The sequence below is a fragment of the Hemiscyllium ocellatum genome, chromosome 7 (assembly GCF_020745735.1).
Source record: "Hemiscyllium ocellatum isolate sHemOce1 chromosome 7, sHemOce1.pat.X.cur, whole genome shotgun sequence".
NCBI lineage: Eukaryota > Metazoa > Chordata > Chondrichthyes > Orectolobiformes > Hemiscylliidae > Hemiscyllium > Hemiscyllium ocellatum.
The window spans coordinates 84,224,954-84,241,607 of NC_083407.1; the positions used below are offsets into that span (position 1 = coordinate 84,224,954).

The following is a 16,654-nucleotide window of genomic DNA, read 5'->3' on the forward strand; positions in this document are numbered from 1 at the left end:
AGAACTCATTACTCCAGCAGGTTTGAAAGCTCAAAGCTTAAAGATTAGATTAGATTCCTGGATACTAATGACATCAAGGAACATGGGGATAGCATGGGAAAATAACAATGCAGTAGACAATCAGCCATGATCTATCTGATTAGCTGAGCAGGCTCAAGAGGCTGAATAACCCTACTTCACTCCTCTGTTACTCACTCACATCATGTTCTGTGGACCAATCCAAGACGACATAATTTTAGGAAAGACAAAAATGTATGTTTTGTACATTTAAAATCTGACAACTATAATAAGAGCCTTTATTAAATGCTGTATATTTCAGTTAAGAAAAGGAGCACAACTGAACAGTCTTTCAAAATAATTTGTTTAGTCATTTGATTCTGCTAGAATTATTTAATTAAAGCCCTGAAGGACTTTATCAATTTCCACAAGATCTTGCTTTTCAGAAAGAACTGATGTAGAGCATAAACAGCAATTACGTTATGGTCATCTACACAATGCACAAATTCATGACCAGTAAAATCACTAGCTTCACTCCAATAAAGGTTTTGACAAGAAAATGAGAAACACCACCGCTGAAAAAATTTTAATGGATAGGGGTAATGTTGATTCCAACAGAAATGTTCAGCAAAATACAATGAAGGCAAGTGCACACTGCAAAGGTTTCACCATCTGTGAACATAATCTCGAGTTGCTCAATTATAACCTAATGCCGTAATAGCTCTCATTAAACCATTAACTAATTGCAGCAGAACTAAATGAACTGAAATATCAACTCCTATCCTCTCCCTTTCAATTCCTGTGTGTTTGGTATAAATAGAAATATGCACTATTTGCTGAAGTCCCTAATCTTCAGTAATTAATTTAATTGTCAATGCAGTACAAAAGATTTGCTTTCATCTTCCTTAAAACTTCATCTTAATAAATCCTTTGGATCCGACATGTAGATTCAGTAGGCAAAGCTAATCTGGGAAGCTTCATACTGCATCACTTGATTCAACAAATATTTTGAATCTTATGGAATAGATTTTTCTCATCAGAAAAAGTGAGATAATTTCTTTAATGTCCAATACTCATTCCCTTTCAAAGTAGCTCAATAATCTACAACACCAGATGAAGATGCCAAAGTGAGGATATCTTTTGCTAACACTCGACATTATCAGGCTGATGTAACGAGAAATTGAAACGAGGAGGAAACAATTGATTTCAGTTGCACAAGTAGAGTGTCAGAAGTATGAGACAGTGATATCCATGGAAAACTGACTAAAAAGTGATGAAAAATGGGTTTCTAATTCAAAAGGGAGGAAGTACTGAGGGTGGCAGAGCAGAGAATTAACTCTGGTGGGGGACCTTAAAATGGATTTATGAAAGGAAACTCATACTTGATACATCTACTGGAATTGAGAAATGCAACCAGTAGAAATGATGAAGGTAAATCAGTAGATATGGTTTATTTCAGAAAACTATAATCCCACATAAGAGATTAACATGTAAAATTAAAGCACGTGGGATTGGGGATAGTATATTGAAATAGATAGAAAACTGGTAGGCAGACAGGAAACAAAGAATAGGAATAAATCAGTCTTTTCCCAAATGGCAGTCTATGACCAGTGAGGTACCCTTTAGAGCCATACAGCTGTACATCTGTGATTAGAATCCTAAGTGTGGAAACAGGCCCTTTGACCCAACAAGTCCACACCGACCCTCCGAACAGTATCCCACCCTAACACATTTCTAATTCATCTATTTTTACCCTGAACAATTCACCTAATCTACACAGGGCTGAAACTATGGGCAATTTAATTTGGCCAATGCACATCTTTGTGATTGTGGGAGGAAACTGGAGCACCCGGAAGAAACCCACACAGACATGGGGAGAATGTGCAAACTCCACACAGACAGCCTGAGGCTGGAATCGAACCCGGGTCCCTGATGTTGTGAGGCAGCAGTGCTAACCACTGGCATCACATTGGAACTGAAATTCATTTGTAAATAAACAATTGAACAACAGGTTAAGCAAGCTGTTTCATCCTGCAAAATGCAGTAACTGCATAAGTGGTATTTTCCAGTAAGAAAGTGTTGCCATCAGTTCAAAAGGACATTTGGCCTGTCACACAATTGAGCAATGTTGCATATGAATTTCAGCACTGCTGTAATGCCAGATATGCCTCAGCAATTGGCTGATGGAATTAAATGGCATCATGCCTTTTTTGGCACTTCGTAGTAAGTATGATACAGACTGGACTCAAGCAGCCTACACTCACAAAACTCAAAACAAATCACCCATTGTTAGATACGATTTGGTGATGGGGCACTTACAGAATAAACTACCCTAGTAAGAAGCATATCAACCAAATTAAAGTTGTTAGAAGTGACATACATTCTTATGTAGGGACCCATTCTCTGCAAACAAAGGAATGTGTTCAAGACTTTGAGTCAGAGCCATCTTTACTTCCCATTGCCTTGGGAAAGCAACCAACATAATCATACATCCCTCCCACCCTGGTTATAATTTCATCCCTCCTCTTCCATCGGGCAGAAGATATAAAAGTTTGTATATATGTATGAATAGTTTCAAGAACAGCTTCTTTCCCAGTATTATTAGACTTCCGAATGGACTTCTCAAATGTTAAACTTAATGCGGATCTCACTCTCTTCAGCTGTAACCTTGTATTTTTCACTTTGTTCTATTACTCTACTGCACTTTGTATGGTATGATCTGCATGAAAAACAAAACTGTTCACTGTTCCTAGGTATATGTGACAAGAATAAATTGAATCAAATCAAATCAGAGAGGTATACAGCACAGAAACAGACACTCCGGTCCAACTTGTCCATGCTGACCTAAACTGATCGAGTCACATTTGCCAGTATTTGCTCACATACCTCTAAACCATTCCGATTCATGTATCCATCCAGAGGCTTTTTAAGATGGTGTAAAAAACCATTTCCTCTGGCATATCATTCCACACACGTATGACCCTCGGCATGAAAAGGGTGCCCCTCGGCTCCCTTTTATATTTTTTCTTTCTCACCTTAAATCTGTGCCCTCCAGTTTTGGACTCCCTATCCTGAGAAAAAGATCTTGGCTATTCACCCGATCCATAACCCTCATGATTTAATAAACATCAGTAAGTTGTGGTTCTGTTCGCCGAGCTGGGAATTTGTGTTGCAGACGTTTCGTCCCCTGTCTAGGTGACATCCTCAGTGCTTGGGAGCTTCCTGTGAACTGCTTCTGTGATGTTTCCTTCGGCATTTTAGTGGTTTGTCTCTGCCGCTTCCGGTTGTCAGTTCCAGCTGTCCGTTGCAGTGTTCGGTATATTGGGTCCAGGTCAATGTGCTTATTGATTGAATCAGTGGATGAGTGCCATGCCTCTAGGAATTCCCTGGCTGTTCTCTGTTTGGTTTGTCCTATAATAGTAGTGTTGTCCCAGTCGAACTCATGTTGCTTGTCATCTGCGTGTGTGGCTACTAAGGATAGCTGGTCGTGTCGTTTCGTTTTGTGGCTAGTTGGTGTTCATGGATGCGGATCGTTAGCTGTCTTCCTGTTTGTCCTACGTAGTGTTTTGTGCAGTCCTTGCGTGTGATTTTGTACACTATATTGGTTTTGTTCATGCTGGGTATTGGGTCCTTCGTCCTGGTGAGTTGTTGTCTGAGAGTGGCTGTTGGTTTGTGTTATGAGTCCTAGTGGTTCTCCTATGAACAAATCAACAGCACAGCCATGGGCTCACCCATTTCTGGACTCATAGCAGAAGTGGTAATGCAAATATTAGAACAAACAGGCTTACCGCAAATTCAACCCAAACTCTGGGTCAGATATGTAGATGACACCTTTGTAATCATTAAAAACACAGAAAGAGAGAACACACACTGGATCATCAACGCCACACTCACAGGAATCCGATTCACTAGAGAGGAAGAAAAGGACAACCAACTCCCATTCCTAGACGTGATGGTACAGAGAACACCTAACGGAGAATTCACCACAAAGGTATACAGGAAAGCCACACACACAGACCAAGTCCTGAACTACGAAAGCAACCACCCCAACACACACAAAAGAAGTTGCATCAAGACACTGTTCAAAAGGGCCACAACACACAGCAGTACACCAGAACTGCAAAAAGAGGAAGAAGAACACCTATACAATGTATTCGGCAAAAACGGATACCCGCGCAATTTCATCAACAATGCCTAAGGGAAAGACAACAGAACGAGGACATGCCACAACCCAAAGGACTAGCCACACTACCATACATCAAAAGCATTTCCGAACTGACAGCCAGACTACTGCGACCACTAGGGCTCATAACAGCACACAAAACCAACAGCCACTCTCAAACAACTCACCAGAACGAAGGACCTGATACCCAGCATGAGCAAAACCAATGTAGTGTACAAAATCCCATGCAAGGACTGCACAAAACACTACATAGGACAAACAGGAAGACAGCTAACGATCCGCATCTATGAACACCAACTAGCCACGAAACGACACGACCAGCTATCCTTAGTAGCCACACATGCAGATGACAAGCAACATGAGTTCAACTGGGACAACACTACTATCATAGGACAAACCAACAGAGAACAGCCAGGGAATTCCGAGAGGCATGGCACTCATCCACAGATTCAATCAATAAACACGTCGACCTGGACCCAACATACTGACCACTACAATGGACAGCTGGAACTGACAACCGGAAGAGGCAGAGACAAACCACTATAAATGCTGGAGGAAACATCACAGAAGCGCTTCACAGGAGGCTCCCAAGCACAGAGGACGTCACCTAGACAGGGGACGAAACGTCTGCAACACAAATTCCCAGCTCGGCGAACAGAACCACAACAACGAGTACCCGAGCTACAAATCTTCTCACAAACTTTGAAAACATCAGTAAGATCAGCCCTCAGTCTGATGCTCCAGGGAAAAATGCCACAGCCTAATCAGCCTCTCCCCATAGCTCAAACACACCAATCCCGGGAACATCCTTATAAATCTTTTCTGAACTCTTTCAAGTTTAATGATATCTTTCCTGTAGCAGGGAGACAAGAATTGAACGCATTATTCTATAAGTGACCTCATCAATTTCTTGTACAGCTGCAACATGACAGCTTAACTCCTACACTCAATGCACTGACCAATGAAGGCAAGCAATGGAGAGATTATTGAATTGCCTGGGAGCCTGAACAGCCTACAAGCCCATATTGTTTTCTCCATGACAAAGCCCCAGCCAATAACAGTCAACCTGCCAACCAATTATAACCTTTTTTTGTAGAATGAATTCTTATAATTGTTTTAAGTTTAGCATTTTTGTATTTAAGCTGAAAAGCCTCAATTTTTAGCAACATTTTTAATTACTAAAAATCTGTTTGACCTGAAGTTGTTGTATGTTCAGATTGTGTTCTTGGGAATCTTATGAAACATGTTTAACTTGGAGGATAAATCTTAAAATTTGATATCAACAAGGAAAATTTAACGCATCGGCGATGAAAGCACATGCTTGAGATTCACAGACAAGTTATTGATCCCATACGCAATAACTCATTTAACCATGCTCACAGTCAGCACTGACTCACTTATACAGCCTCTTCAGTCTGCTGGAGCTCAGAGTCGAGGGTGTAGTGCTGGATCAGGATTCCTGCTGAAGGGTCTATGCCCGAAACGCTGATTCTCCTGCTCCTCGGATGCTGCCTGATCTACTGTGCTTCTCCAGCACTCACTCTCGACTCTACTCCAAGTTATAGTGCTAGATGGGCAAAATTATTTACAGAAGAGTAAACAAGACTGTGATCTACCTCATATTGACAACTTCTAGCCGTGTGAAGCTGCAACTCTGGTACGGAGCTATCATTTTCAGGTCTTGCACTGTGAAGTTTAGCAAAGATCACAGTAGAAGAAGGCACACTGAAATTAAAATATCAGAATATTAGAATTCAATACAGCAAACCAATTTAACTAAAATAAATTCTGCAGCAACTTTATCCATTGCTAAGAACCAATATTTTGCCTCAGACACCATTCCATTAGGAACTTTCAAATCACTGGAGACATAACAGCATCTTGTCAATATTAGAGCTTCCTACACAGTAAATATATTCTGAAAACACTCAGCAAATCTAGTTGCACCTCTGAAAGCAATATTAACAGGCAGGAATTGGAACAAAAGTAGGAAAGAGTACATTGAGTAGATTAGCCAGTATGGTCCTGATTCCAATGGTGTTGCTGGAAGAGACTGGGCTTGGCTGTGGTTATCTGCCTAACAACAGCGGGTAGCCAAATAGGTCCATTATTTGGCCAATTGAAGGAAAGATGCCAACCATACTGCAATGTTCCTGTCAAGGCCAAAGTCGAGAAATAAGCTTAATGCAGCCTTCCAGGAGATATCTTATTTCCATCATACCAATTGGGATGTGAGCAAATGGAACCCCTCTCCACAGCAATGGCCTGATAGCTGAGGTCATGAGAAGCTCTTCATTTTTTAACAATATGGTTAAGAATATTTCCATTTTATACATGGCAAAAGGCCTTCTGATTGGGCCTCCCACTTTACTGGGCCAAATGCAGTCCTTAATTGAATTTGGCTGCAAGAGACAGACCTTAATTGGTTATGTGTGGGAAGAGTACAAAGGACATGTGTGAAGATTACAAGGAACCTCCTGCTGTAGCAGCTTCTAGGTTCCAGATCCAGAACTGAGCCTCATATTGGGATTGTGATCTAATAGGAAAATTCATTGCACCGTTTCTGGTCGATCACTTTTGATCCAAATTATAAAGCTCCTTTTAAAGTGATGAAGTAATGCTTTGTGCCTACAAGGGAAAGAAATTTTTGTGTAATATCCCACGTGTAAGGAACTGATGCCACATAATACTAAGTTGAGTTAAAGTTGCAATGACGAGTTATGAGTTTGGATCTCACTTACTCAGCTGTTATTTGTTGCCCATCCCTAACTGAGCAAGCACAAATCAACCATGTTGCTGTTAGACAGGAATTGTATATTGGTCAGACCAGAATTCATTAATCATAATCTAGTTTAGTTGTCAGGTTTCTAGTGTCATGGAAACTGCCATCCATTATCTTTTCTCTGCCTGTTCTCAGTGGCTGCTTGTAAATGAGTATGTGTGAAACACTGAAAGCAGGGCCAGCCTTTGGAAGAACAGCAGTCTGACTGCTCTATAAGTCTTACTGGGGAGTCCAGTTATTTTGTTTAGCATTACATAGTCATTGTTTGGACTACACCTTAGTTGCAGCCTAGATGATCTTGATGATCCATTTATGTTGAGAGCTGAGAGAGGCCTAGGGCAGTTCCTAAATGGCTAAAAAGGATCCTGTCACTGTGGGACACCAAATAAGGGTTAACAAGCCATGATGAGGGGTTGTTCCTGGCGAACATTCTCTCAGATCTGCAGTTGTTACTTTTCAGCATGTTAGGTTAAACAATGGATTATCAGCATTCTCATCATGCTAGCCGTCAGTACCCAGCCTATACTGAGGAAGCCAATGATTCTCCAAATACATTCAGTCTGCAACTGAAAATTCTAATATCACCAAACCATAAACAAGGGAAATTAATGAAACTGGGGATGCTAGTTTATGAATATGGTTTGCTTTAAATGGTAGTTGGCAGTTTTCTCAAAACAGTTGAGGTGTGTGAGCAACAGAGAGTGCTGAATGACTGTCAACGAAGGTTGCAATGTATAATTTTGGCAAAATGGATGATGCAGCACCATTTCAATGCATCCAACCTTCATCTTAACAACCTTCATCTGTTGAAATGAGCGATTGACAGGAACGGGATACCACTGAGTCAAAAAGGTAAGATTACAGCAAGTCGAATGTGAGCAAAGGGTATATTAAATGACAGATACTGTTGAGCATAGCAAAGCAAGAGTTAGAGTGTAGAAATTACTGCAGACAGATATACTGATTTAATTCTATTTTGACTTCTGATTCTGACCTCCCCAAATCAAAATGTACAAATTTTGAAAAAAGTACTTCTGAAGAGTTTTTTAAAAATAAACAGGAGCAGATGGTCAGGATATAATGTTTCAGATAACAGAGCAGCACCAGTCTCTGAAAGTGTGTATAGCAGAGTCTGATTTGCCGATCAGTTAGTTTGTAAAACCCTTTCGTAGCTCTTATCCTGATGTTGCTAATGGTTTAAAACCTAAAACATATTGTCAATAGATTGTGCTTCTGCTTTGTTAAATCGTACATGTTTTAGATCATGTGGCAATGATGATGATCTGATCACTACAAGCTTGGCGAGCATCGAAATCATACTGAACAAACCTGCTTTAAATATGATTCAGATGCATGTCAATGGGAGGTGTCTTCAACTAAACAATCTTAGCAAAAACAAAAAATAGATGAAATTGGTTCACCAATCTCTCTCAAACACAAACAGAAGTCTAGGAATTGTTTGAAAGCTTAGCAAACTTGCACTTCCCATGCTGTCTGTCCCAATTAGGTCCAAGTGATTCGCCAATACATCCCATTTTACAGGCTGCCAAGATCGATAAATGCCAAATTCTTGCTGCATCAGTCATCATCATTAACTCCAAACAACTGCTCTCCACCTTCTTAGTTGGCAAAAAAAATCTATAGATATGCCATGCAAGTACTTTACACCCCTTCATTCTGCAACACTGTCTATAAAATCAAGTTGAAATGTTTAGAAGGTCAGTGACAGAAAATCATACACTAATTGTGAGCTTTTGTTCCACCTTGTTATATAATGGTCACTTGGATATTTTTAGAAAGTGATCAAATGCAATTGCAGCATTACATGTATATTGCTTTATTATTTTAAAATCAGTCATGCCCACAAGAAATGATATTATCACGCAGAAGACTTAATATTTAGTTTAGCACCTTACGAGAAAAATTCAGATTTTAGCATGCTCATAGTATATTGATCAGATGGCCAATGGGCCGAGCAGATAGAATTTAATTTAGATAAGTGTGAGGTGCAGCATTTGGGGAAAGCAAATCTTAGCAGGACTTAATGGTAAGCTCCTGGGGAGTGTTGCTGAACAAAGAAACCTTGGAGTGCAGGTTCATTGTTCCTTGAAAGTGGAGTCACAGATAGATAGGATAGTGAAGAAGGTGTTTGGTATGCTTGCCTTTATTGGTCATTGCATTGAGTAAGGGGAGGGGTTGGGAGGTCATGTTGCAGCTGTATAGGACAATAGTTTGGCCACTTTTGGAATACTGTGTGAAATTCTGGTCTCGCTACCATAGGAAGGATGTTGTGAAACGTGAAAGGGTTCAGAAAAAATTGACAAGGATGTTGCCAGGGTTGGAGGGCTTGAGCTAAGGGAGAGGATGAATAGGCTGGGACTAGTTTCCCAGAGTTTCAGAGGCCGAAAGGTGACCTTATGGAGGTTTATAAAATCATAAGGGCATGGGTAGGGTAAATAGACAAGGTCTTTTCCCCGGTTGGGGGGGAGGGGGGGGGGGGGGGGGGGAGCCCAAAACTAGAGGTCATACATTTAAGGTGAGAGGAGAAAGATTTAAAACAGACCTATGAGGCAACTTTTTCATGCAGGGGGTGATGCATATAAGGAATGAGCTGCCAGAGGAAGTGGTGAAGGCTGGTACAATTACAATATTTAAAAGGCATTTGGTTGGTTAAATGAATAGGAAGGGTTTAAAGGGATTTGGGCCAAATGCTGTCAAATGGGACTACGTTCATTGAGAATATCTGGTCAGCATGGATGACCATAGGATCTCTTTCCATGCTGTACATCTCTATGATTCTATATCTAAAATGTTGTAATAATCTACTTAATGTTACACTCCCATGTGTGTAAAATATTGATTTTTAGTTATATGCGTTCAGAAACTTACTCATCAGTGCAAGTCAAATCTCACCAATGACTTGTCCATGCTGAACTTGAGATTGTTGACATGCGGTCATTCCTACTATTAACTGACACCAAGTCTGACATTCCTAACCCAGCATTCACACTCTGTCTTGTCAAATCCTTCAACTCCTCCTCTAGACTTTACTGTTTTATCATTTCTTCCTCTCAAAACTATCAAGGTAATGGCCTTCCCAATTAAGGCCCTCAGATTTTCTTTCTTATTTTTACACTTTGTAGTTAACTCTGGGAACACTGTTCTGGCTTGGCTGGAACTCCAAAATAAATGCATTTGCATCTGTAAGACAATCCATTCTGTCTAAGAGAGAGGCTGAACAAAACTCAGATACTCGTTCCTTTGTCTTTTGCTGAGACTCTGCTCTTTCACCTAAACCAGATCTCAGATTCTTGCCCTTTTTAATTCTGGTGCTTTGGCACTTATTAATTTATCCCAAAGTGAGCCCCTGCTTAAATCTTCTTTCCCTCCCACCCTGAACTCTATTTCCTCTTTTGCATGCAGACAGAGCTGAAAATGTGTTGCTGGAAAAGCGCAGCAGGTCAGGCAGCATCCAAGGAACAGGAGATTCGACGTTTCGGGCATAAGCCCTTCTTCAGGAATCCTGAAGAAGGGCTTATGCCCGAAACGTCGAATCGCCTGCTCCTTGGATGCTGCCTGACCTGCTGCGCTTTTCCAGCAACACATTTTCAGCTCTGATCTCCAGCATCTGCAGACCTCACTTTCTCCTGCATGCAGACAGGGGTAATAAGACAATGTCTCCCACAGTCAGAAGGTCAGAGTCCACTTGGTTCCAATTCTCCTTGGATAGGAAGGGACAAAAATAGTACAAAAAGTAACAGAGAAAAAGGAGAGGGAATGAAAGTAAAACCAGATTGTCATAAACATTACATATGAAAACATGAAGATTAAACTTTAAGATAGTTAAGTCTATCAATTTATAAAATACTAGCCTTGTTGTCACAACAAAATCTTCATGTGACCATGGTACATGAAATCTGTACACATCCTCTGTCTTCCCTGTCAAATTAAAAAAAAAAGAGACTTACGTAACTAACACATTAAGGAAGCATTTACATTGACCTTGAACACATCAGAGGTAACGATAACCTGTCTGAAGATGTTACTTGGTAAAATAACACCTTAAAAATAGTGAAAACTATCCAGAGTTGAAAACATTAAATCTCTTCAGGACTTTTTAATCAGTTGTCCCTCAAGTCATTAAAATTAACATCATTACATAGGAGTGGTGGTGTTAAAACTTAGAATTGAATGCTGAGCACTCAAATATCCAATGACTTTCTGAAGTCCCTCATGAACAACCACAGCTCTACCGTAGTGTTTTTGTTTCCTTCCCACTTTTAAAAGACTTACCTTATGGTATTGTCATTTTGCTCAGGGATCAAACTTTGCTACAAAATTATGGTAAGAAGTATGGAAGAAAGTGGCCTATCTTGTGTTAACTTATTAAATAAAGTTTTTTGATACTTAAGCATGGAAGTAGTTGTGAAAACAAAGAGATCTACTTTTGGAAGATCATGGATTTTCAACAAGGTGCCATTTCAGCTGCAGCTAAACACCTTTTTCCAGAAATGGGAGTGGGTTGAGGGAGGTGCTGGGAAACACATATCTACATTGCAAGTTTCATAGTTCTAGGCTCAGAATGGGGCCAGGAACATGCAGCCACCAAACTGACCTCTATCAAATTTTAAATGCTTTCAGTTTTCCGTGACTTCCTCCAACAACGTGCTGCCATGAAAAACTTTTCTTAAAAAGCAGCTGTAAAAAAATCATGTGTTGAATGCTTCACCAGGAAAAATGGCAGCCTGCACTTCGCCCACATCCAATCAACAGTTGTGAAAAGGACTTAATTAATAAAATATTGCATTCACTCTGGCTGCATGGAAACGTTTGCCAAAAATTATGTAAACTGATTAATTACTGCAATCAAAAGCTAATTGATTGGTATGAATGAATAAGTGCACTAAAATTGGGTAGATGCAGAAGTAGGGCGTTGATGAGTTTAGTACATCAGAGTACCCTTGATGCTGTTCATATGCTTGAAGACTTTAATCAATAAATGCACTCACTCTAGCCCTGGTGCTGATGCTGTGATGATGAACACGTGTCAGGTGAAAGCAGACATATCACTGAAGAAAACAAAATTTGGCTCTTGTATTGAAGCGACTTTGAAAATGGTGCAAAAAAGAAAAGAATTGAAAATCAGGAATTCGAAGATGAATGGACTGATTCATTTTTGATTGATCCTAAATTTGTCTGGCCTCCCTATATCTCATTTACAATGAGAAATTTGCCAACAGAAACATCAAAAGCACAGTGGCTTAGCTGAAAGCTATCCTACTGGAGCAACACAAAGAAAGGGGCGAAAGAAATAAAAAGACAGAGAAACCCAGGAATATGTTGTGGGTGGGATCACCAAAAACCTCAACTTCTGATAGTTTTATAGCAGTTCAAGAAGCTTTGTTACAAGAAATTTGTTAATGGATGAAAATATAAAAGAGTGCTTTATCAAAGTGTCAGTGATTTTAAAATCAAAACTGAAATCATTCAAAAAATTCTGTGAAGAACAGAGGGAACAAAATAGTGAAAATAGCCACCGATGTCATCACACAGCAGATTTAGGATTTAAATTCAACTTCAGTGCGACTAAATGTTTTCAAGTAAGAATTTCAAAGAAAGCTAGTTGAGAAGTCAATCAAAAGATGATTGTTTATAGTTCTGCTTGAAAATAAAAGTTTACAGTCCAGATATTAAATGATGCTTGTTCCGATAATGCAATTTCAAATGCTAAACTACAATAGTGAAGGAGAAAGTTCATCTCCATTTAGTGAGGCAAGATTTGATCAGGGATAGTCAGCATGGCTTTGTCATAGGGAGATCATGGCTTACGAATCTGGTGGAATTTTTCAAGGAGTGACCAAGTGTTTGGGTATGGTAGTTAGTACGGTTTCTGGATTTCAGCAACGCCTATGACAAGGTCCCACATGGGAAACTGATAAAGAACATGGGATCCCAGGGAACTTGACAAAATAGATCCAAACTTGGCTTGGTGACAGGAGACAGAGGTTAGTGGTTGGAGGCTGTTTGTGTGACTGCAGCCCAGTGTGCAGTGGCATGCCGCAGAGATCAGCTCTGAGTCCCATACTGTTTATAATATTCATAAATGATGTAGATGAAAATACTGAGGGTGGGGGTTTGAATAAGTTTGTGGATGACACGTGATCGACAGTGAGGAGGTCCGGAGCAGGGTCACTGGACCGGAAATATTAGTTCTGCTGTCCCAGCACTGATTTTGCCACACCTCCTGAGTTTTTCCAGCATTCTGGTTTTGTTTCTCATTTCCAGCATCTGCAGTTCTTTGGGTTTTTTCGTCTAGTGAGAAAGAAGGTGTTAAGTTACAGGAGGATATAAATAGATTGGTCAGATGAGCAGATGCAATTTAACGCTTCTAAATGTGAAGCAATGCATTTTGGAAGAAACAAGTCAAAGGAGTAATCAAGGAATGGTAAGACACTAGAAACCTCAGAGGGATCTTGGGGTGCTTGTTCACAGATCCCTGAAGGTTGCAGGACAGGTGAACAGGGTAGTTAACGTATATGGAATGCTTGCCTTTATCAGTCATGGCACAGATTATAAGAGCAGGGAGGTCATGTGGAACTGTACAGAAGTTAGGTTCGACCGTAGCTGTAGCGCTGCGTGCAGTTCTCATCACCACGCTATAAGAAGGACGTGATTGAGATGGAAAGGATGCAAGGGAGATCCACTCGGATTTTGCTTAGGATGGTGCATTTCAGCTATGAAGTGAGGCTGAATAAGTTCTGTTTTTTAAGCATCAGTGAAGCATAGGGGAAGGGGGCGCCTGATAGAGACGTATAAAATTATAAGGTGCATAGACAGAATGAAGCATAGAATCCTTACAGTTAGACAGGATGAATCATAGAATCCCTTCAGTGTGGAAACAGGCCCTTCAGCCCAACAAGTCCACACTGACCCTCCGAAGAGTATCCCACCAAACCCATTCCCCATTAGTCTACATTTACCCCTGACTAATGCATCCAATGTACACATCCCTGCACACTATGGGCAATTTAGCATGGCTAATTCATCTAACCTGCATATCTTTGAATTGTGGAAGGAAACCGGAGCACCCAGAGAAAACGCACGCAGACACAATGAGAATGTGCAAACATAGACGGTCACCTGAGAGTGGAATTGAACCGGAGTTCCTGGAGCTGTGAGACAGCAGTGCTAACACTGAGCCACCATGAATAGAAAACAGCTGTTCTTCCTAGTTGAAGGGTCAATTAAAAAGGGGCATAATTTCAAAGTGGAAGGCAGAAATTTTAGAGCTGACTTGAGGTTAAACCTTTTTACCCAGAGAGTGATGAGAGGTCTGGAATCCACTACCTGGGAGGAGAGTTGAGGCAGGAAACTTCACAATTTTTAAAAAGGTATTTGCATCTGCATCTGAAGTGTCATCACATTCAGAGTTACGTGCCTCGTGCGGGAATGTGTAGGTGGCAGCTTTTTTTGGTGGCAAAGACCTGATAGGCCAAAAGGCCTCATCTGTACTGCATGATTCTATGAATTGCATCAGTTCTTTCGAAATGTTAGGCTTTCAAAATAGCAGTTTTTGCCTGAAACAAAAGGACATTGAAACCTAAGGTGTCCACAAACTAATTTATTTCATTTCATGGCTACATATATCTCCTTGGCATTGAGATGGAGACTTCTGTGGAAATAATGGCCTTCTGGATGCATGGTATGACTCCTTCCTCTCTCAGCAAGATGAAAAATGCAATGAGTGGTTGGAGAGACCACGTGGCCCAAACTTGCAGGCAGAAACTGATAAAGGACTTCAGGTGCAACAGCCTACCCACCTTTCTCTCTCAAATTTCTTTTAAAAGCTTTGAGTCCTGTTTGCTGCTTGAAAACACGCCACCTTGTTGCAAAAAGAATTTTAAAGGAACACTTCAACCCAGCCATAATTCTAGAAGAATGGAGATTGTCAGTGGCATTATTAACAAGGAAATATATAAATCCATCAAAATAAGGTTGACTTCAAAGAGGACTTCACTTATCTGTACATATGCAGGGAGAAACAGACAAATGCCTCAATTGAGAATAAATAAAGTATCATCAGCTTTGAACCAACTAAAAATATTTTCAAAAAATTATATGAAACAGTAAGAAGATCTCCATGAAAACAAAAGTTTGGTTTCTTCAGTGAAAATATGCTCTCTACGCTTCTAGTTTGCTCTGAAATGCGAAGTATGAAAATCTGACAAGAAGGGAAACCATGTGTCCTTGATACCAGATATCTTCCTATTCTATTCAAAAGGTTCCATGTATACAATGGTGTAATGTTGTACCCAAAACTGAAGTAAGGAAATGCTCAGGGTAGTCTCCAATTGCAACCATTATCTGTAAAAGACAGCTTAGCTGGGCACGTGTAGAATGCCTTCTGAGTTGAGATGATGCTTAAGTGTTCCAGGAGCAGCACTTGGATCTTTATGGCCCTATTTCAAATTGCCTTTGGCTGAATACGTAACTTTTCCTGTCTCAGATGCTGCACAATGGTAACTGGTTAAATGCCATAGCACACAAAGCTTCATGTCAAATGCTGGAAAGTAGGCAGGGTAGATAGTTGCTTCATGAATGATGTGAAGATGATGGGCCAAAGGGCCTCTTTCTGTGTAGTATGACTCTGTGTTTTAAAAAGAAGTAACAACGATACATGCTGAAACACCTTGTTTTAAAATGATAACTTACCATGGGTAAACTGGCAGTTACTCCTGACATGGATTTTAAAAGCCTGATATATCTAAATGAAACAGAGACAAATAATGGAATTATAAAAGCTTGTTAATCTCTCGTTGAACTAAGTTTTAATGCTATACAAGTCCATCTGTAACATAGCAGTGTACCTGATTAAAGTTCTGAAGCTTCACCTTGTGAATCAGACCAGCAGAGTTTATAACAACTCTGTTGCTAGAGGTACCTAAACAGAAGGAATAAATTTAGTTTCTCAAAGCAATTTATGAGCATAGCTAATTAATTAGGCTTTCTGCAATAAGTGTAAAAGATGAGGAAAAAAAATTTGTGTACCAAAAGACAGGATATTTGTCACTTGGGTGGTCATCATTCTGGACTCTGCCCTCAAGAATTCACATTCTATGTTGAACTGTGAAAGAATATGTAACAGGATAGTTACAGAAATTATAAGCTTACTTGTGTATTTACAAATTAGAATGTCTTCATACTTTTACCTCTTTGTGTCTAATAGAAACTTTCTCAAATTATTCTTAAAGGACAATTTCAGGCCCAGGTTTTTATCACAATGGAGACCCTTCTGATGAAAATCAAAGAACTGTACAAAAACTAAAAATCCTGAACATGATAATTCCCACCTTCACCAGGGTGCAACATGTTTCACAAATGCATGTTTTGCAGCAGTAGCTGGTCACTTAAATCATGAGCTGCCTCCAATGAAGTGGGATGTTGGTACATTTGGAATGTAATAGATGGTATACAGATTAGGCCTAGTTAAAAACAGATCTGAACTCTACAAATTTGTTTGGATAGCCAAGGTGCCCTTTTGGAGTGGTAAGCATGATCTTGGAATAAAGAGCCAAAGAGAACAGGCTTTGTTTTCATGTTCGATAACATGCCAAAATTGAAACTCTGTTCACAATAAACTGACCCTGAAAAGGCCTCCAGTCACAGCCCTGGGGCTGACCATAGTATGAAAG

The 16,654-nt window shown here is 40.1% G+C and overlaps 1 protein-coding gene across 1 annotated transcript in view; it reads right to left on the reverse strand.

Moving 5' to 3' along the window:
- The window catches only part of pgap1 (post-GPI attachment to proteins inositol deacylase 1), a 145,028-nt gene that overhangs the window by 78,047 nt on the left and 50,327 nt on the right, over positions 1–16,654 (reverse strand). Inside the window, exons 14-18 of the mRNA XM_060828014.1 lie at positions 16,011–16,086; positions 15,830–15,903; positions 15,675–15,726; positions 10,835–10,901; positions 5,797–5,905 (exon numbers count right to left, since the gene is read on the reverse strand). Coding sequence (XP_060683997.1) covers positions 5,797–5,905; positions 10,835–10,901; positions 15,675–15,726; positions 15,830–15,903; positions 16,011–16,086 — 378 coding nt within the window. The remainder of the gene's footprint in view (positions 1–5,796; positions 5,906–10,834; positions 10,902–15,674; positions 15,727–15,829; positions 15,904–16,010; positions 16,087–16,654) is intronic.